The 20,851-nt window shown below is 45.1% G+C and overlaps 1 protein-coding gene across 1 annotated transcript in view; it reads left to right on the top strand.

Annotated features, from left to right (window-relative positions):
- LOC309566413 (ATP-binding cassette sub-family A member 10-like) overlaps positions 1 to 20,851 on the top strand; it is a gene marked incomplete at its 5' end in the record, with an annotated part of 118,446 nt that overhangs the window by 93,487 nt on the left and 4,108 nt on the right. Inside the window, 14 exon segments of the mRNA XM_082271559.1 lie at positions 2,905 to 3,018; positions 3,395 to 3,529; positions 3,679 to 3,741; positions 3,837 to 3,928; positions 4,032 to 4,152; positions 6,206 to 6,329; positions 9,980 to 10,071; positions 10,322 to 10,491; positions 10,823 to 10,898; positions 13,274 to 13,368; positions 13,710 to 13,829; positions 16,338 to 16,478; positions 17,969 to 18,048; positions 18,144 to 18,199. Of these exon segments, the coding sequence (XP_082127685.1) occupies positions 2,905 to 3,018; positions 3,395 to 3,529; positions 3,679 to 3,741; positions 3,837 to 3,928; positions 4,032 to 4,152; positions 6,206 to 6,329; positions 9,980 to 10,071; positions 10,322 to 10,491; positions 10,823 to 10,898; positions 13,274 to 13,368; positions 13,710 to 13,829; positions 16,338 to 16,478; positions 17,969 to 18,048; positions 18,144 to 18,199 (1,479 nt within the window).

The raw sequence follows: 20,851 nt of genomic DNA, 5'->3' as shown, positions 1-20,851 counted from the left end.
ACGCCTAGGCGCGAGGAATATATTCTTTTGAATATATATATTTATTACATCATGAGAGGTGCCTACTCACCTGAGGTTATCCTGTTTATCTTGGGGTGATTCCGCTCTCCTTGAGAGGTGCCTGCTCACCTGGGGTTATCCTGTTTATCTTGGGGTGATTCTGCTCCCCTTGAGAGATTCCTGCTCACCTGGGGTTATCCTGTTTTTCTTGGGGTGTTTCTGCTCACCTGGAGAGAAGCTCATTCACCTGGGGTTCTTCTGGTTATCTTGGGATGTTCCTGTTTACCCTGTGAGGTACCTGCTCACCTTGGGTTATCCTGTCTATTTTGGTGTGTTTCTGCTCACCTTGAGAGGTACCTGCTCACCTGGGGTTCTTCTGGTTATCTTGGGGTGTTTCCACTCACCTTGAGAGGAGTCTGCTCACCTGGGGTTGTCCTATATTTCTTGGGGTGTTTCTGCTCACCTTGAGAGGTGCTTTCTCACCTGGGGTTCTACCGGTTATCTTGGGTTGCTCCCACTCATCTTGAGAGGTGCCTGCTAATGTTGGGTTACCTTTTTTTCTTGGGGTGTTCCCGTTCACCTTGAGAGGTGCCTGCTCACCTGGGGTTATCCTGTTTATCTTTGGGTGTTTCCGCTCCCCTTAAGAGGAGCTCGTTCATCTGGGGTTTTTCTGGTTTTCTTGGGATGTTCTTGCTCATCTTGAGAGGTGCCTGGCCACCTGGGTTCTTCTAGTTATCTTGGGTTGTTTCTGCTCACCTTAAGAGGTGCCTTCTCATCTGGGGTTCTTGTCATCTTGGGATGTTCCGACTTATTTTGAGAGGTGCCTGCTCACCTGGGGTTATCCTGTTTATCTTGAGTTGTTTCTGCTCAGCTTGAGAGGTGCTCGCTCACCTGGGGTTCTTCTAGTTATCGTGGGGTGTTTTCGCTCACCTTGAGAGGAGCCTGATCACATGGGGTTATCCTGTTTATCTTGGGGTGTTTCTGCTGACCTTGAGAGGTGCCCACTCACCTGGGGCTTTTCTGATTATCTTGGGGTGTTTCTGCTTACCTTGAGAGGTGCCTGCTCACCTGGGGTTCTTTGGGTTATCTTGGGATGTTCCAGTTTACCTTGAGAGGTGCCTGCTCACCTGGGGTTCTTCAGGTTTTCTTGGGGTGTTTCCGCTCACCTTGAGGGGTGCCTGCTCACCTGGGGTTATCTTGTTCAACTTGGGGTGTTTCTGTTCACCTTGAGAGGTGCCCGCTCCCCTGGGGTTCTTCTGTTTTTTTTTTTGGGATGTTCCTGCTCAGCCTGAGAGGTGCCTGCTCACTTGGGGTTCTTCTGGTTATCGTTGGATGTTCCTGCTTAACTTGAGAGGTGCTTGCTTATCTGGGGTTCTTCTGGTTATATTGGGTTGTTCCCGCTCACCTTGGGAGGTGCCTGCTAACCTGGGGTTAACCTGTTTATCTTGGGTTAATCCGGTCACCTTAAGAGGTGCCTTCTCACCCGGAGTTCTTCCTGTTATCTTGGGATGTTCCCGCTCATCTTGAGAGGTGCTCGCTCACCTGGGGTTTTTCTGGTTATCTTGGGGTGTTTTTGCTCACCTTGAGAGGGGCCTGCTCCCCTGGGGTTATAGTGTTTATCTTGGAGTGTTTTTTTTTTTTTTTACAATTCAAACGGTTCCTTTATTGAATAAAGTGGAAAGACACATGCACAAATATAACAAATACAGAACAGATCAACAGGAAATACAGTATTGAGCAAATAATCCGCAGTAATACAAGACATTCATGTAGGAGAGAAAACATTCAGCCCACCCTCCGCACCTCCACCCGGGAACACCCCAAGCAGAACCAGGGCCAGCAACCGCACCTAACTCATAGGTGCCAGCCAAGGTTGCCAGACCCTGTCAAACTTCTTAGGACAATTTCCCAACATATAGGTTAATTTGTATAGTGGTAGGACAGCATCAATGGAGCGTTCCCAGGAGAGTACCGAGGGGGGGGGGGGGAAGGGGCAATCCATTTCAAAATTATTTCCCTCTTAGCATAGTACAGCAGATAACTGATGAGCAGTTTCGTGGGTCTAGGTCTCTGATCATCGTCCACAATACCCAACAGGGCCAACGCTGGTGAGACCAGGAGAGCCATACCTAACCTGTGATTAATAACGTCAAAGACTTGCAGCCAGTACTGTGCTATCACAGGGCATTCTCAAAACATATGGAAGAAAGTCCCCTCCGAGGTCAGACATCGCGGGCAATGCGGAGATCTCTGGGGGAAGATCCTATGTAATCTCTGGGGGGTGTAATAGATTCTGTGCAAAAATTTGGTCTGAATCAGTCTGTCCCTGGCAGATATCATTAATTTAGTACCGGTCTCAAAGCAATCCTCCCATTCCTCTCTATCCAGGTCAGGTATATCCCCCTTCCAGAGATCCCTATCTTGGGGTGTTTACGCTCGCCTTGAGAGGAGCTCATTTACCTGGGATTCTTCTGGTTTTCTTGGAATGTTCCTGCTCACCTTGAGAGATCCCTGCTCACCTGGGGTTCTTCTGGTTATCTTGGGTTTTGACTGCTCACCTTGAGAGGTACTTGCTCACCTGGGGTTCTTCTGGTTATCTTGGGGTGTTCCTGCTCACCTTGAGAGGTGCCCGCTCACCTGAAGTTCTTCTGGTTATCTTGGGATATCCCTGGGTACCGTAAGAGAAGCCTGTTCACCTAGGGTAATCCTGTTTATCTTAGGGTGTTTTCACTCACCTTGAGAGGTACCTGCTCACCTGGGGTTATCCTTGTTATCTTGGGGTGTTTCCGCTCACCTTGAGAGGTTGCTGCTCAACTTGTGATTTGCCTGATCACGGTAGGGTGTCTTCCATTTGTATTCTCCTTAACTGCAACTACGTGTTTTGTTTTGTTTTGTTTTTTCCAGGTTGTGCAAATTTTGGGTTATGGGATGGCTGTGGTCCTCTACGTTTATCTAATTGCATTTCTGCTTGGGAAGAGAAAAATTCGTAACGACAGATGGTCTTTCTCCTTCATTTTGGTAAGTATATAATATGCCAGGTGTCCAGATGAAGGAGGTTTTGTTGAAGGAATTCTACGGAACACGTTAGTTCTTCAGCAGACATGGCTTAGATGTCAGACTCCCATCAGAAGAAGCCTGGCCTTCACCATTCACACTCTTCTAAGGGTTGCTTTTGTCCCTCCCAAGTCTTTGTTCACATGTGGCAAATAGTCTTTGCTTGCTACATAACCTTGCTGGGATTCCAGCTTAGCAGTGCAATACGTCAATGTGTTTTATTGCTCGTCTATTTATGCCCCCAGCATGGTCACCATATTATCAAAGTTCTCTCAGTGCATCTTGTCCATCTGTCCTCAAAATTTGTCTGATACTTTATCCTCATCTTTCATTCCGACAGTCTTCCCTAGTGTCTATAGTGATGTTAGTTGTGGTCCAAGACTATGGGGACTCCCCTTCCATACTCCAGGGAATCTATTTCATCTACATGTTCCTGGTGCCACCAGCCAACTTTACGGGCTTTTCTTCGCAGTTGGTAAGTATTGATGTGTACATTTCATATCCTAATACAGAGAGTAGTCAGAATACAGCAGTTTAATGAGAAATCTTTGTATACAGTAGTACATGACAGTAGGAGATTTGTGCAGATAAAAAGATCTGATAACAGACACATTCTTTTTATAGGCCATCTATTATTTTCGTAAGAATAAGCACACCGAACAAGCAGTGTACATCCATCTGCTCCTTGTAAGATTATATATCCTTCTATAATCATACCATTACCATGCACCGATAAATTTAAGTTTTTGCAACAAACATGATTTTCTTTGCTTTCCTTTCAGCCATACCTTCAAATTGCCACAGTTTGGGGCCTCCTGTGGTTCTTAGAATGGAAGTTCGGAACGAGGAGCCTAAAACAAGATCCGTTGTTCAGGTGGGTCATTAAAACAAGATCATTTATATGGTAAAAGGGAAACTAAAGACAGAGGGGCACACAAAGCCAATATGAGGTTTGACACTTTCATCTCTACAATTAGATTTACCAAAGGAGGACATCCCTTTACCCAGAATCCTGAGCAGCTGGACGATGCTGATGAGGAGGTCCTGGCTGAGAGAGAAAAGGTTAACACTTTGAAAACAACACATCAAGAGGAAGAGGTAATGCCTGCAGTCTGGTTAAATGCACATGTTTGGCCTAAACCCATACAACCATGCTTTATATTTGTAGCACTACTCCCTTGGGAGCTGCTGGTTACGGGTTCCCCTGGGTTACTGTCAGGGTCCGGACTGGCGGCAGATGACTGCACTAGAGGTGGATCCTCTGTGTCAGTGAGGGATTGGCGTGGACCGTACTAGAGGACCGGTTCTAAGTTACTACCGGTTTTCACCAGAGACCGCCGCAAGGCGGGATGGACTTGCTGCGGCGGTAGCAACCAGGTCGTGTCCCCCGGTAACGGCTCAACCTCACTGGCAGCTGATACAGGCGTGGTACAATAGGACAAGAAAAAGGCAAGGTCAGACGTAGCAGAAGGTCAGGGCAGGTGGCAAAGGTTCGAAGTCAGAGGTCAACGGCAGAAGGTCAGATACACAGGCAAGGCAAACACTTATCACTTTCTCAAGGCACTAAGGCAACAAGATCCGGCAAGGACAGGAAGGGGGAGTGAGTTTATATAAGAAACAGGAAACAGGTCACAGGAAACAGGAAACAGGTCACAGGAAACAGGAAACAGGAAACAGGTCACAGGAAACAGGAAACAGGAAGGGAGGTTTGGACCAGGCACCAATTACTGGTGCACAGGCCCCTTAAATTTCAAACAACCGGCGCGCGCGCGCCCTATGGTGCAGGGGCGCACGCGCCGGGAACCACGTGAGCGGGGAGCGGAGGAGGGAGCCGGAGCGGGCACAGGTGAGTGGATCTGGAACGAACGCTGCGAGCGCTCCGGTCCAGAAGCAGGGACCGGAGCGCTCAGCGTTACAGTTACCATTAGCAACAACATGACAGTTCAGCATTTTTCAAGTGTTTTTGGCTCAGTCAGGAAACAGTCTAGGAGCTTTGGTTTTTGTGTTTTTATTGACAACTTGGATGAGAGAAGGGAATGAGTGGGATACTCCAACTTGTAACTATGCACAATCTGCTGGGACGACTGAATATTGCTGAGTGCGGCAAGGCCGCTGCTTCACCTTGTCAGTAGCTGTGAAGAAGTATTTAATGAACTATTTAGACAAACCGGACTATACTGCAGAACACTCTACAGGGCCCTTCCTGGCACCCCCTTTGTTCCTATTCTTCAAGGTTATCTACACGGCACCCCCTTTACTGTAACACTCTCTGTGTGAGCTAGCTCCTTGATCCCCTGACTTCACTGGTGTGGTCCCCCTTCCTGGGCAGACCCTTAGGCAAATCTCCTGGTACTCACGGACTCAGTTTTTCCAGAGAGACTCTGCCAGCAACTCCACCGTCAGCTCCACTGGATCTTCTACAGCTCAGCTCCACATACCTGGTTCACTAGGCCGACTGCCTAAGACCACCTTCCTCACACTCTGCAGGAGGAGAGACAGCTGTCCACATCCTCCTGGGACTCTGCTTCCTGCCAAAGACGCCCTGTCACATGTCCCCTCAGTATTTATGGTCGATCCTAGGATGCATTGCAGGAATTCCCTCCCACTGGGACTGCCATAAAACCTGATGTGTGCTTGGCTGGGTTTCCTCCACTGTCCAACAAGCTCCCTCATTGGATACAGTGGGGACACTCCCTCAGACCCAGTGAATCACACCTGGAAACATGTGACAGGCAAACTAATGGATCAGGCTCCCCTGATAAACAGAAGGAGCAATAGATGCTTTTACCTAGCAGCTACCTAACTAGGAGGGTGCTACATATTAAAATTTAAATTAGGCCATGCACACCATCTGAATGTTCAGATCAGGCTTTCAGTGGGAGTGGCTGCGCTGCTTACTGACTGACAACAGGTGGCCTCATTTCTTGATCAGATAAAACAAAGTTCCTTCACAGCTTGTGAAGTGTTACATTTTTTATGCAAGAACAGACTATAGACACGCTTTGGGCGGGAACCACATGGAGAAAAAAATGTGGCCTCAGAAAAGATAGTCTCCCTTCTCTAGTTAATATGTTAGGCACAGACAGAGGGAAAACCTGAAGAAAGAGGAAAATATAGATTTTTTTATTAAGTTACGCTTTTCTTCTTTAAGAGGCCAACCATCCTCGTGGACGCTTTGCGCAAAGAGTTTAAGGAGAAGTCAGGTATCTGCAGATGTTTTGGGAAGAAAAAGAAGAGGACCGCCATCAGGAACATTTCATTCTGCGTCAAGAAAGGTAAATTCCTCCTAGAGTGTGACCCCGGACATGTAAAGAAAATGTTCATTGCTTCAGTTGTTTGTAGCTCTTTCCTCCTTCATTTAGATATAATGAAAAGATGACAGTTCCTCTTCCATTTATAAAATATGCTAACGATTCCGAGGATGATCACAGCATTAGCAGCGCTCTAAAAATATAATGACTAATAGTCCTTCATGAATGTCCAAATAAATCACCAGGTGAGTCTTAGTTAATCGCAAATAACAGGTAGGCAGTAGATGTAGGTTCAAGTAATAAACATATATCCCGTCACCGCACCTCATGGAATACCGCTCCCCATGGATGTTAAACTCACCAGAACAAAGATTTAATATGCTGTGAATACTTTGTACAAGCGCTTTCTCCCTGTAGAGATCTCCCCCTTTCACAGTTAGCCTCAGTGACAAAATAAGTTGCCACCGTGGAACCTCGCTCCAGATAGGATATGCTGCCTGTAACGGATGTAACAGAATCACGACCCCACAATGTGCTTGTGGGCTTCCGTCACAATAACGCTTCCTCCAGTCTGAACATAGATGTCAGATATTACAGCCACCCTACATACAAAACTAGCTGGAACTTAGCTTGTATAGATCTGGAACCAACAACAAATTTTATTGAACAGACTCACACCCAATATATACCAGATAGGAGGACAAATTATCCCACCAGGTCAGGTGCCTGATTATGTTATCCTATGCAGATGAAATTGTGTACAGAAATATAATTAACCTGAACTAATTACCTAGCCATCTGTACAGAAACAATAGGTGAATGGGAATCCACATCTAAACAATGTTACAATTAACATGTTAAATAACTCAGCACTGAAACAAGGCTACAACAAAATACATTACACATTATCCTAAGTATAAACACGGAACCCACAGTAGACAATAGGTGAGTAAATCAGCATAATGGACAATGTGTGGAAGACAGGTGGTTGAGCTTATGATAATAGCATCTGCTATGAGTGTGACTATGTGAAGCAGTGTCTTATTGGCAATAAGCAGCTAGGCCTTTAACCTCCCTGGCGGTATTCCCGAGTGTGGCTCAGGGGTTAACTTTCAGTATCAAAAGCGGTAACCCCGAGCCACACTCGGGATTACCCCGCAATGTTACTCTTCTTCCCTGCGCCTCCCCGCCGTCCTCCCCGGTGTCCTCACACTCTCTCTCCGCTCTGTGCTCTGCAGATGCCGACACATGCCTTCTGGTTCCCTCCCTGTGAGCGTTGCGACGCGGGGGGTGGAACCGGCAGCAAATTCAAAAGTGTAAAAACACCAAATGAGATGATAGAAAGCTGTGATCCTAACGGATTACACCGTATCATCCCATTTCACCACAGGATTTCACCTGGTGACTTTTCCAGTGCCCCTCCTGTAAGTTTTCCAGTGCTTTGTGCCTTTGTATCATGGCGTCCAAAAAGCTTTTTTTTTTTTTTTCCCAAAGGCGCTTTTAGATGAACTGGAAAACAGCGAAACAGAGTTACTTGAAGAACTGAGCGATAGCGATTCGTGGGAAAATTCGTCATCAGGTACGGAAAGTGAGGACAGCGTAGATTCTGATGTCTCTTTCTGGCACATCGCTGTGGAATTTGGGAAGTTTATCAAATGATTCTTCAGAATTTCCAACGGAGTGATGTGCCAGAAAAAGACATCAGAATCGTCGCTGTCATCACTTTCCGTACCTGATGACCAATTTTCCCACCAATCGCTATAGCTCAGTTCTTCAAGTAACTCAGTTTCGCTGTCGCTGTTTTCCAGTTCATCTGTCTTTGCCTGCTATTGATCATCTGCTTGTCTGACCTCGCTTCCTGTGTCTCCCACTCTGCATACACCTGCCTTCTGCATGCTGCCACCAGCCTGAAGTCTGCCAGTTCTGCCTACCTGCTTTTACCTTCTGGTCCACCCTGGTGATACACCCACCATCTGAAGGATGTTCCAGGCACCCTTACACCACCACACTCTAGTGGCCACTGTCACAACATCGGTGGTCCCAAAGCCGGGGTTGTACAAGAGGCCTTCCCTCTGCACATCAGGCTCAGCCGTCAGGTACATGACAATATATATGTGCGACCGGTGCTACGATTGTTATCGTGGAGCAATCAGTGTGCCAGCTTAAATTGATAACTATAATGGGGGTATTTCCTTGAATGTAAGAATCGTTCTAGCTAGTGATCGACCGATATTGTCTTTTTATTGCGGGTACCGATATTTTAGTCATCGGATATTGGTATGGGTCGATATTGGCCGATATTTTCGGACGTTTAAAAAATTTTTTTATTTTATTTTATTTTTTTTCACAGGTACTCTTGTGGAGGGATCTAGGGGTCTAAAAGACCCCAAACCCCTCCTCTGCACTTAAAAGCATTCAAAACACCAAGTTTGGCTGTTTTGAATGCTCGCAGTTTTTTTAATTTGGCACCGATCATGCAGCTTTGATCGGGTCTTCGGCGGCCGTGCAGGTAGGATACTCGGGTCTCCCGGTGGGGCGAGAGACCCGGGCGAGCCCCGGAAGGCAGAGGGAGGGGGGAGACGCCCCCTCCCGCTCCTTGTAATGACAGCTCAGCGGCTTATAAGCCGCATCGGTTGTCATTACAAGACAGCCGACCGTCGACTATGGACGCCGGTACCGGGGTGATGCCTCTAGCTGCAGGCATCACTCCGGTGCAAGCACTTTCTGAAATATCGGCAATATCGGTAACCTCAGGGGCTGATTCAAATATATTGGGGGAAGTGCATATCGGCCCCTGATATATCAGTGTTGCCGATAATTGGTCGATCCCTAGTTCTAGAGTCCGATTATCTCCCCAGGTGTCCCATCCTATTGATATATATTGGCTAAGTTTATTATTAACTCAGACTTTGGGGTGCACACAGGGTGAATATCCCTGCTGTGAGCCCATAAATTTAAGGAGTTGTGTCGGTTGGTCATGCCCTCGAAGTTGATGACTAAGTTGATGACGAAACGTGTTAGGGCGTGACCACGCGGCTTTCTACACAACAGGCAGAGAGCGCCTCTCTAGGGGAATCACTGTGGGCTGGTGGGTTGAAGAGATACGCTATGAGATTGCCTCCTTATGTGACTGCTGAGGAGAGGAGCGCTTTAGAGGCAGCATATCCTATTTGGAGCGAGGTTCCAAGGTGGCAGCTTAATTTGTCACTGAGGCCGACTGTGACAGGCAGAGATCTCTACGGGGAGAAAGCACTTGTTGATTACCTGAACCTACATCTACTGCCTACCTGTTATTTGCGATTAATTAAGACTAACCTGGTGATTTATTTGGACATTCATGAAGGACCATTAGTGATTATATTTTTAGGGCGCTGCTAATGCTGTGATCATCCAAGGAATCATTAGCATATTTTATATGTGTTTTATTTTGTTTTTATAGTAGTGGCTTATATTATAGTTTGATTGTGAGTGTGTTGTTAAGTGTGTTACATGAGCGCTGGGTGAGGGCAATTAGTTCCTTTCATGAGTTCCTCTTACATTGCTTCCAATAGAATAAAACAAAGGATCTGATTGGTTGCTAGGAGGAAATTAGACAGTTCTCTCTATAGGTGCTTTTGTAAAAGACATCCGGTGAAATTGGCATCAGTTCTTCTTCAAATCTTTTTCTTTCAAAGGTGAAGTCCTGGGGCTTCTGGGCCCCAACGGAGCCGGCAAGACTACAGCTGTGCTGGTACTGGCGGGAGAGTTGAAGCCAACGGCTGGACAGGTAAGAACGTAAACTGGCCGGCAGTGGAGGGCTTTAGAGCTTGTGTACCGAGGTTCTGGGGGAACATCTAAGACTGGTTGCTGTTTTAGGGTGGACCATAACGGTAACTAATTGACCCCGCAAAAAATTAGTAAATAACCCTAAAGAGCTGGGCAGATGGAGAAGAGAGATTTTTTTGGATACTCACCAGGTAACTTTTCATTCTCATAATGTGCTCATTTGACATGCATCTCCCCTTACCTGACTTCAGGTGGTCCTGGGCAATGCAAAAGACCCCCACAGAGCTGATGACTCTACAACACTGGGCTACTGCTCCCAACACAACCCCTTGTGGCCCAACCTCACCGTGAAGGAACATCTGGAGATCTACGGTGCCATCAAGGGCATGAAGAAAGAGGACACAGGCCGTGCTATCAAACGGTAAATTGAGTTATGCCTTGAATCTTCATCATGATCTGGAGTTGTCTGACTCCACTTCCTCTGCTGTCCAACATACTGCTTGTCATTGACAGTTCCCCCTACTAATCTGATGTAACTTTAGTCTTATCTGGTCTACATGGTGGCAAAAATTAACCATTTTAAACTTTCTTGCATGACTTTTGCTCATAATTGTCAAAGAATTGTTCTGTCCCACTCTTTCTTCACAATGTTGTACCCAATGTTGTAATTATAGATTTTGTTTTTCATACAAACATCTTCATCAAAAACATGGTTCTATAGGCTGTAACTAGATTTGCTATTGTCTTTGTAGGTTGGCCGAAGCCCTGGAGATGAAGGATCATCTGCAAAAACCCACAAAAAGGCTGTCAGACGGGGTCTCCAGAAAGGTGCGCCATTGTCTTGGATAGTGTTGGCTGAAAGGGGTGGTATTCTGGGAGAAGACTGGTTCAGGCTTAGTGCTGTATGGTTTGGCATTGGCACCGTACTATGTTCTGAATATTGAAAGCAAGTGTGGACATCAGGCCTTCACAGCACGGATCTCTGGGTACACTTTGCCTCGTATCCTTGTCTGAATGGTTTTTGGGAATAGAGGGGATAAAGATGTCCCAAGTGAAGGGCAGGCAGAGAAGAGAGTGGGATGGTGTGAGGTGGGGAGGCACCAACAGAGATGTATAGTAACGAAGTAGAACTACTTAAGTACTGTACTTAAGTACCGAAATGCGGTATCTGTACTTTCCTAGAGTAGAATTTTTTTCTCCTACTTCTACTTTTACTTCACTACATTTTTTCGATGATTTCGATACTTCTACTCAAGTATTTTTTTTTTGTGCTGCATAGTTACTCGTTACTTTTAAAAAAATTACCACTGCCAGAACAGTAGATGGCAGGTTGCATAAAGCTCAAAAAAATGTGTATAATGTCATTTGTAAATCAGCGCATACGAAAATAAAGGCTGTGTATAATAAAAGCTGCTATACCAAATCTTTCTAATAAAAAGAAAATATGAAACAAACAAATAAATGGTGCTACAGAGCTTAAAGTGCATCAAGAAACTACTAACAAACACAGGTTAATCATTTGAAATAATAAAAAACAATATGATGTTCAAACATTTGACTTCTTTCTTTAATAACTACATAACACAGTACTTTTACTTTTACTTTCAGTACTTGAGTAGAATTTTTTTTTCAAAACTACTGGTACTTTTTACTTTTAGTACTTAAGTAGCAAATTTTTTGAAAAAACTACTTGCAATACTTAAGTAAAAAAAATGTTGAATACTTTAGTACTTCTACTTAAGTAACTTTTTCTTCGAGCACTTCCACTTCTACTCAAGTCACTTTTTGATCGAGCACTTGTACTTTTACTCAAGTAGAAATTTCGAGTACTTTATACAAGTCTGGGCACCAATGTTTGTGATAAAAGATACAAGACAACCAGGAGAGAGGAAAGGCAGAAAATGTTCAGCGTTTAAAACTAAACTCAAGGAAAAATTGGCTGAATGTGGAGTCCAAGGATTCAAGTTGACCTGCCTGGATGGAGATATGTTCTCCACCATAAAAAAAGTTAAGAAGAGAGAGACGGAGCGCCTCTAAGTGCAGTATGTTTTAATCCAAGAATATATGCACGATTTAAAAACTCACATGGGGTCCATTAATGTAAGGCTCAAAAGATGGTGACGGCAGATGGTAGTGGAATCCAGTGGCCGAAGATGGAGTGCAAATGGAAGTTGATGGATAAGGCAAGAGGACAAACTAAGCCGGCCGTTGTCGTCCGCGTGTCGGGCTGGAAAGCAGCGTGAAGCCGTGTGACCTCACCAAAGTCAGATGGATTCACACTTGAAAAAAGAGCGCGTATGCCTGCTGGGAGCTTGGCGCATGCTCTGAAACGCGTCGTGTTTTATCTGACTTTGGTGACGTCACGCGGCTTCACGCTGCGTTCCAGCCCGACACGCGGAAGTACCGGATCCTGGAAGACAACGGCCGGCTTAGTTTGTCCTCCTGCCTCATCCATCAGTTTCCATTTGCACTCCATCTTCGGCCACTGGATTCCACTACCATCTGCCGTCACCATCTTTTGAGCCTTACATTAATGGACCCCATTTGAGTTTTTAAATCGTGTATGTATTCTTGGATTAAAACATACTGCACTTAGAGGTGCTCCGTCTCTCTCTTCTCATCCTTTCCACAGAGCCTTGACTTCCCTGTGTTGTGGAGCTTACCCTTCATTACAGACTGTTTTTTCCTTGATGGACTTCCATACCCTCACAGTATGTCCCACGCACACTTGCACCATTGTCATTTGAATTTCTAACATTTTTAGTGTATTGCTTACTATACGCTGGTCACACCGACCTCTTGTAACCACCCTGGGCGCCAGCTAATTTACTGTTTTTTACCATAAAAAAGTTAATCTAGGCAAAACATTTAATAATAAAGGTGATAGGAGACTGAAGCCCCTAAACACTGTCTAGTGTGTCTTTCAGTTTTTTTTTATCTCAATGTCTGATGATAGATCACTGATTTGCATAGGATGCCACTGAGGTCCACCAGAAGGAACTGGTGAAGTCAGTGCTGTCAGTACGGAGGTGCTAGTGTGAAGTACAGTGGTCAGCACAAGTTGCAAAGCTGCATAAACAAGTACCAAATGGATTGTTGGAATATATTGTATCTGCCATTTCCTCAGAGAACATATACATTTGTTAACATAGATATTATGGCTGGGTAGCTATGGCACACTTGCATTTGCTATTTTTCTTTAGGTGTGTTTTGCCATCAGCATGTTGGGTAATCCCACCATCGTTCTCCTGGACGAACCTTCAACGGGTCTGGATCCAAAAGGACAACAGAGGCTTTGGTGAGTCTGGTTTCAGGCTGATAGAAGGAGGAGTCAATACCTGATAAAGTAAAATTTTAGATCTAGTCCCCAGATTCTGGCACCCTTTACCCCACATGGGGAAAGCCAGACCTTATGCATGTGGATGAATTTGAATGGGAATGCTGTTTGTGAAGTAACCCAGCAGGGAGTAGGTCATCCTCCAGGTTTGTTTCAGATATGTTAGAATTGGGTGTCCAGTGGCAGACAAAGCCAAAGTCTATTACCCTACAGACGTCCACTTTGTGGTCATCATGGCCACATGGAACTCTGAATTTGTGGACCTGTTCACCCTTTGACACCGTATTTCTTGCCCAATGAAGGAGAGCCATCCGAGCGGCCTTCAAGAACAAGGAGAGAGGCGCCATCCTGACCACACACTATATGGAGGAGGCGGAGGCTGTGTGTGACCGTGTGGCAATCATGGTGTCTGGGAACCTCAGGTGAGGGAACGAACATCAGGACCGAGTCAGGTGATCCACCAGTAATGCACAGAGAATTCATATGAAACATTATATGTACCCCTGATGCAGCCATTCTCAACCAGGGTTCCTACAGAGAATGCCAGGGGTTCCTTGAGCTGCAGCTGATTGACCTCCTTCTTGGTGGTGCCAACATAGTTCTGCTACCAGTGCCGCTTGTTTTTCCACTGTCAGCCAGGGTAACTTGTTTGTGTTGAAGACCGTGCTGAGTGGATCAGTCACTGGGTGGGTGATTGTGTGGGTAAGTTGGGAGATATCCCTCCAGTAGGTTGTGCCCAATTATGGAAACTGGTAGTGAACCCTCTTAGGGTTTGGGCTGCTGCCTTTTTCGTAAGGCCTTAAGGTCGTTTCCACATAACACACAATTCCACATAAACTTGTATTATTAGAAAGAAAGAGCGCTCGGTGTCCAAAAGAATACAAGTTTGATGGTAGATAAAGAGGCGTTAATTAGCGTTAGGCTTTAGTTAGTAGCCACGAGTACATCAAGCCAATGTGTTTCCCCTGCAACCTCAGCTGACACTCTGTCAACTTTTAGTCTGAAATCTCACAAATATATAAGTGGCGTGAGAATCATTCCCATTTACAGTGCCTTGCGAAAGTATTCGGCCCCTTGAACTTTGCAACCTTTTGCCACATTTCAGGCTTCAAACATTAAGATATAAAACTGTAATTTTTTGTGAAGAACCAACAACAAGTGGGACACAATCATGAAGTGGAACTAAATTTATTGGATATTTCAAACTTTTTTAACAAATAAAAAACTGAAAAATTGGGCGTGCAAAATTATTCAGCCCCCTTAAGTTTATACTTGTAGCTCCACCTTTTGCTGCGATTACAGCTGTAAGTCGCTTGGGGTATGTCTCTATCAGTTTTGTACATCGAGAGACTGAAATTTTTGCCCATTCCTCCTTGCAAAACAGCTCGAGCTCAGTGAGGTTGGATGAATAGCAGTTTTCAGTTCTTTCCACAGATTATCGATTGGATTCAGGTCTGGACTTTGACTTGGCCATTCTAACACCTGGATATGTTTATTTGTGAACCATTCCATTGTAGATTTTGCTTTATGTTTTGGATCATTGTCTTGTTGGAAGACAAATCTCCGTCCCAGTCTCAGGTCTTTTGCAGACTCCATCAGGTTTTCTTCCAGAATGGTCCTGTATTTGGCTCCATCCATCTTCCCATCAATTTTAACCATCTTCCCTGTCCCTGCTGAAGAAAAGCAGGCCCAAACCATGATGCTGCCACCACCATGTTTGACAGTGGGGATGGAGTGTTCAGGGTGATGAGCTGTGTTGCTTTTACGCCAAACATAACGTTTTGCATTGTTGCCAAAAAGTTTGATTTTGGTTTCATCTGACCAGAGCCCCTTCTTCCACATGTTTGGTGTCTCCCCGGTGGCTTGTGGCAAACTTTAAACAACACTTTTTATGGATATCTTTAAGAAATGGCTTTCTTCTTGCCACTCTTCCATAAAGGGCAGATTTGTGCAGTATACGACTGATTGTTCTCCTATGGACAGAGTCTCCCATCTCAGCTGTAGATCTCTGCAGTTCATCCAGAGTGATCATGGGCCTCTTGGCTGCCTCTCTGATCAGTCTTCTCCTTGTATGAGCTGAAAGTTTAGAGGGACGGCCAGGTCTTCGTAGATTTGCAGTGGTCTGATACTCCTTCCATTTCAATATTATCACTTGCACAGTGCTCCTTGAGATGTTTAAAGCATGGGAAATCTTTTTGTATCCAAATCCGGCTTTAAACTTCTCCACAACAGTATCTCGGACCTGCCTGGTGTGTTCCTTGTTCTTCATGATGCTCTCTGCTCTTTAAACGGACCTCTGAGACTATCACAGTGCAGGTGCATTTATACGGAGACTTGATTACACACAGGTGGATTCTATTTATCATCATTAGTCATTTAGGTCAACATTGGATCATTCAGAGATCCTCACTGAACTTCTGGAGAGAGTTTGCTGCACTGAAAGTAAAGGGGCTGAATAATTTTGCACGCCCAATTTTTCAGTTTTTTATTTGTTAAAAAAGTTTGAAATATCCAATAAATTTCGTTCCACTTGATGATTGTGTCCCACTTGTTGTTGATTCTTCACTAAAAATTACAGTTTTATATCTTTATGTTTGAAGCCTGAAATGTGGCAAAAGGTCGCAAAGTTCAAGGGGGCCGAATACTTTCTCAAGGCACTGTAATAGCATGCAGCAACAGCCTTGAAGAAGGGAGAGCCTTCTCTCCCGAAAACGTGTTGGCTTGATGTACTTGTTGCTACTCCCTCTTGTTCCGCTGTCTGTAAGGGGGGAATTCTTCCCACTAATCCAAGATTAATTCATTTTAGCAGGGATTCCCTGAGATCTAAAAATTAATTTGAAGGTTCCTGTGGAGTAAAAAGGTTGAGAAAGGCTGCCCCAGTATAAGGTTACAATGGAACGAGATAATATTTCACAGCATTCCTCCTCCAGGTGTATCGGATCCATCCAACATCTGAAGAGCAAATTTGGTAAAGGTTACCTCCTGGAGATCAAACTGAAGGACACCCAGCAGGTTGATGAGATCCACCAGGAGGTCCTCCGCCTCTTCCCACAAGCCAGCAGGAAGGACAGGTAATGTGTTTAATCTGCGGCAATTATCAGTAACACCTCACTTTCAACTTCACAATCTTACAATCTGACATAGTTACATAGTTACATAGTAGGTGAGGTTGAATAAAGACAATAGTCCATCCAGTTCAACCTGTGTAGGTGTGTGTGGATGTATTCATTTCCCATACCCCTGAATGTTTTGATCTTGGAGATGTACATCCAAGAGTCCGTTACTACCATTTGTGGAAGCGAGTTCCACAATCTTATTGCCCATACTGTAAAAAACCCTTTGCGTAGCTTGAGGTTAAATCGCTTCTCCTCTAATCGCATTGAATGGCTTCGAGTACTCATGCAATCCTTGCGACTAAATAGTTTTTTCTCTATGCGCAGATCCCTATTGAGGTATTTGTAAATCGCTATCATGTCCCCTTTCAGGCGTCTCTTCTCTAGGGAGAATAAATTGAGCGCTTGTAAATGCTCCTCATCCCTCCCAGCAACAATGGACCCCCCAGCAAAAATAAATCCCTCTCAGCAACAATAGACCACTCATCAATAACAATAGATCCCTCCCAGCAACAATAAACCCCCCTCCAAAAAACACAGATTCCCTCTTAGCAACAATAGACCTCTCACAACCCAGCAAAATTTGATCCCTTCCAGCTACAACAGACCCCCCTCAGCAACAATAGATCCCCAGCTACAATAGACCCCCCCCCCCAACAACAGTAGATCTCCCAGTAGCCAGCAACAATAAACCGCTCCCTCAATAGTAGGTCTCTTCCATATAAAAATTGATCCCCAGCAAAAAATGATCCCCCCACCAGCAGCAATAGATACCCCCCAGTGACAACAGATCCCCCAGCAATAGATCCCCCAGCATGCAGCATACCCCAGCACTTCTTGTCATTACATACATCCAGTGCTGGAGGTGCCGGAACTGCGTCGACCCCCCCCCCCCCCCAATTCCTGCTGAAAAAAAGCCCTGCATTTATAAAGGATTCGCATGGCCATTTGCCCAGTGTGTGTACGTTCATTCTTTGCGAAAAGGGGAAAAAAATAAATGTAAATAGGCTATATCCTGTGCTCCTCAAATATAAATCATTGGTTTCAAATGGAGAATACAGCATTTGACTTCTAGATGGAGCTAAGTAATATAGAAAATTCATATAATACTTAGCCCCATCTAGTGGCTTAATGCAGTATTGTACGATATAAATCAACCCCTAAAACTCAGCTTTATTCCATCCACTTAGTAATCCGATCAATGCAGTGCCGGGACAGGGTCATCCAGGGCCCAGGGCAAAGATGCCAAACTGTGCCCCCCTTCCCTTACGGTTAGGGTAAGGGCGCCCCCATCCCTGCAATAAGCCATTGCGCCCAGGGCAGCCATCCCTCTTGCCCACCCCTTGTCCCAGCCCTGGATCAATGTATAGGTGGCAGGTCCCCTTTAACATTCTTAGACTCGTAGGATTGTTTGGTGGGATGTGAACTTGTCAGCTTTTACTTGGCAGGTTCTCCTTGCTGTTGGTCTATAACATCCCCATGGATAACGTCCAGTCCCTGTCCCAGGCCTTCCTGCAGCTGGAGAAGGGTAAGGCAGTACACTTTGTGATGAGGATGACCATGATGTAAAGGAATCCTCAGGATGTGGCACTGACCCTCTTTCATGTATCTTCCTCTCTACAGCTAAGAAGACGTATAACATCGAGGAGTACAGCTTCTCCCAGGCCACCCTCCAGCAGGTGACACCACAGATTTGGAGAGAACATCTCTTCTTTTTCATTCCTATTAAATCTTATCTAGAATGTAAAGGTTAACTCCACTTTCAAGGGGAAAAAATAGCCAATAAAAAAAAAATAATATAGCGTATACAATTGCGACACAAGTCATATTGTAATTGAATGCTATCAACCACTTCTCCTTCGGTGGACACCATATGACGTCCTGGGCTTTCAGTGGAGATATCTGAATGACGGGTGAAGCTGCAGGCATCATTCAGATATCTTTTTCTGCCAGTGATTCCCTTCATCGTAAGAACAATCATATGAGCTGTTTAGCCTCTTGATTGTTTTTACAGGCGGTGGGAGGGGGTGGCGGCCATTTACCATAGAGCTGACCAAGGACTAGATGGTCCCCAGTCATCTCTATGACTCTCGGAGGCCGGGCACGATGTTATGACGTTATGTCCAGCCTTGGCAGATGTAAAACGGAAGTTTCTTCAGTTGGAAAGCCTGAGCTGTTTAGCCTCTTGATTGTTTTTACAGGCGGTGGGAGGGGGTGGCGGCCATTTACCATAGAGCTGACCAAGGCCTAGATGGTCCCCAGTCATCTCTATGACTCTCGGAGGCCGGGCACGATGTTATGACGTTATTTCCAGCCTTGGCAGATGTAAAACTGAAGTTTCTTCAGTTGGAAAGCCTGAGCTGTTTAGCCTCTTGATTGTTTTTACAGGCGGTGGGAGGGGGTGGCGGCCATTTACCATAGAGCTGACCAAGGCCTAGATGGTCCCCAGTCATCTCTATGACTCTCGGAGGCCGGGCACGATGTTATGACGTTATGTCCAGCCTTGGCAGATGTAAAACTGAAGTTTCTTCAGTTGGAAAGCCTGAGCTGTTTAGCCTCTTGATTGTTTTTACAGGCGGCGGCCATTTACCATAGAGCTGACCAAGGACTAGATAGCCCCCAGTCATCTCTATGACTCTCGGAGGCCGGGCACAATGATATGACATCATATCCGGCCTCGGCAGATGTAAAATGGACATTTATTCAGTTGGAAAGCCCGAGATCGTTTTTTTTTTTTTTTTATCTCTGGCTTTCCATCCTCGAGGACTTAGGGTACTTTCACACGGCGCGCTGCCCGACGAGGTCCGTTCTGCTCAGCAGGGAATCGATCCGCCGATCCCTGCTGAGCAGGCAGGTGACAGCTCTGTCTCCGCTCTGTGTTCCCCACTGTTCTCTATGGAGAGATTGGATGAGAACGCCTGTCCGTTCTCCTCCGATCCCATCTGATCCGATCCTCCAGACGGATGCAGAATAGGGGTTCCATCCATCTGGATTTCACAGACAGGATCGGATCGGATAGCAGCTGACATCCGCTGCCCCATAGGGATGCATAGAGCATCCGATCAGGTCTGCCTGAACAACTGAAAGGCGGATCGGATCGCCTGTGTGAAAGGGGCCTTAAAGACCCCAGATCTTTCCTTAAAGAGGACCTATCATGCCCTATTCCTTTTAATAGGGATAAAAGTGATCAAAAAAAAAGAAAAAAAAATTAAGGAAAGTGTCAAAATAAAAAATAAAAGTAAAATAAACAATAATAAAAAAAACATTAAGGCTACATTCACACCTGAGCGTAGCGTTTTTCGCGCGTTTTTTACCGCGATTTTACCGCGATTTTTGCGGCGTTTTTTACCGCGATTTTACCGCGATTTTTGCCGCGATTTTTGTGCAGGCGTTTTTAGATTGAATAGAGATCAATGGAAAACGCCTGTAATCTGCCCAAAAAGAAGCTCATGTACTTTTTTGAGCGTTGGGCGTTTTGTATACAGCTTCAAAACGCTCAGATGTGAACAGGGGCCATTGAAATGAATAGGATTTGTCTTGTTGGGCGTTTTGAGAGCTGATCCTAGAGCAGAAAAACGCCCCAAAAACGCCCCAAAACGCCTACATGTGAACGGAGCCTTAAAGCGTCCCGTCCCTACGTGCTAGCATATGTAAACGTCGTTCAAACCACACATGTGAGGTATCACCGCAAACGTTAGAGTGAGAGCAATAATTAAAGCGCAAGACCTCCTCTGTAACTCTAACCTTTTAACCTGTTAAAATTTTTAAGGCGTCGCCTATGGAGATTTTGTAAGTACGGAAGTTTGGCGCCATTCCTCGAGTGTGCGCAATTTTAAAGCGTGACATGTTAGGTATCTATTTACTCAGCATAACATCATCTTTCACATTATACAAAAAAAAACTAACTTTAGTATACAGTGCCTTGCGAAAGTATTCGGCCCCTTGAACTTTGCAACCTTTTGCCACATTTCAGGCTTCAAACATAAAGATATAAAACTGTAATTTTTGTGAAGAATCAACAAGTGGGACACAATCATGAAGTGGAACGAAATTTATTGGATATTTCAAACTTTTTTAACAAATAAAAAACTGAAAAATTGGGCGTGCAAAATTATTCAGCCCCCTTAAGTTAATACTTTGTAGCGTCACCTTTTGCTGCGATTACAGCTGTAAGTCGCTTGGGGTATGTCTCTATCAGTTTTGCACATCGAGAGACTGAAATTTTTGCCCATTCCTCCTTGCAAAACAGCTCGAGCTCAGTGAGGTTGGATGGAGAGCGTTTGTGAACAGCAGTTTTCAGTTCTTTCCACAGATTCTCGACTGGATTCAGG

This window comes from Pelophylax lessonae, assembly GCF_965119305.1.
Source record: "Pelophylax lessonae genome assembly, chromosome: 11".
Lineage (NCBI taxonomy): Eukaryota > Metazoa > Chordata > Amphibia > Anura > Ranidae > Pelophylax > Pelophylax lessonae.
Note: the sequence above shows the minus strand (reverse complement) of the source record. Positions and strands in the feature narration are given on the sequence as shown.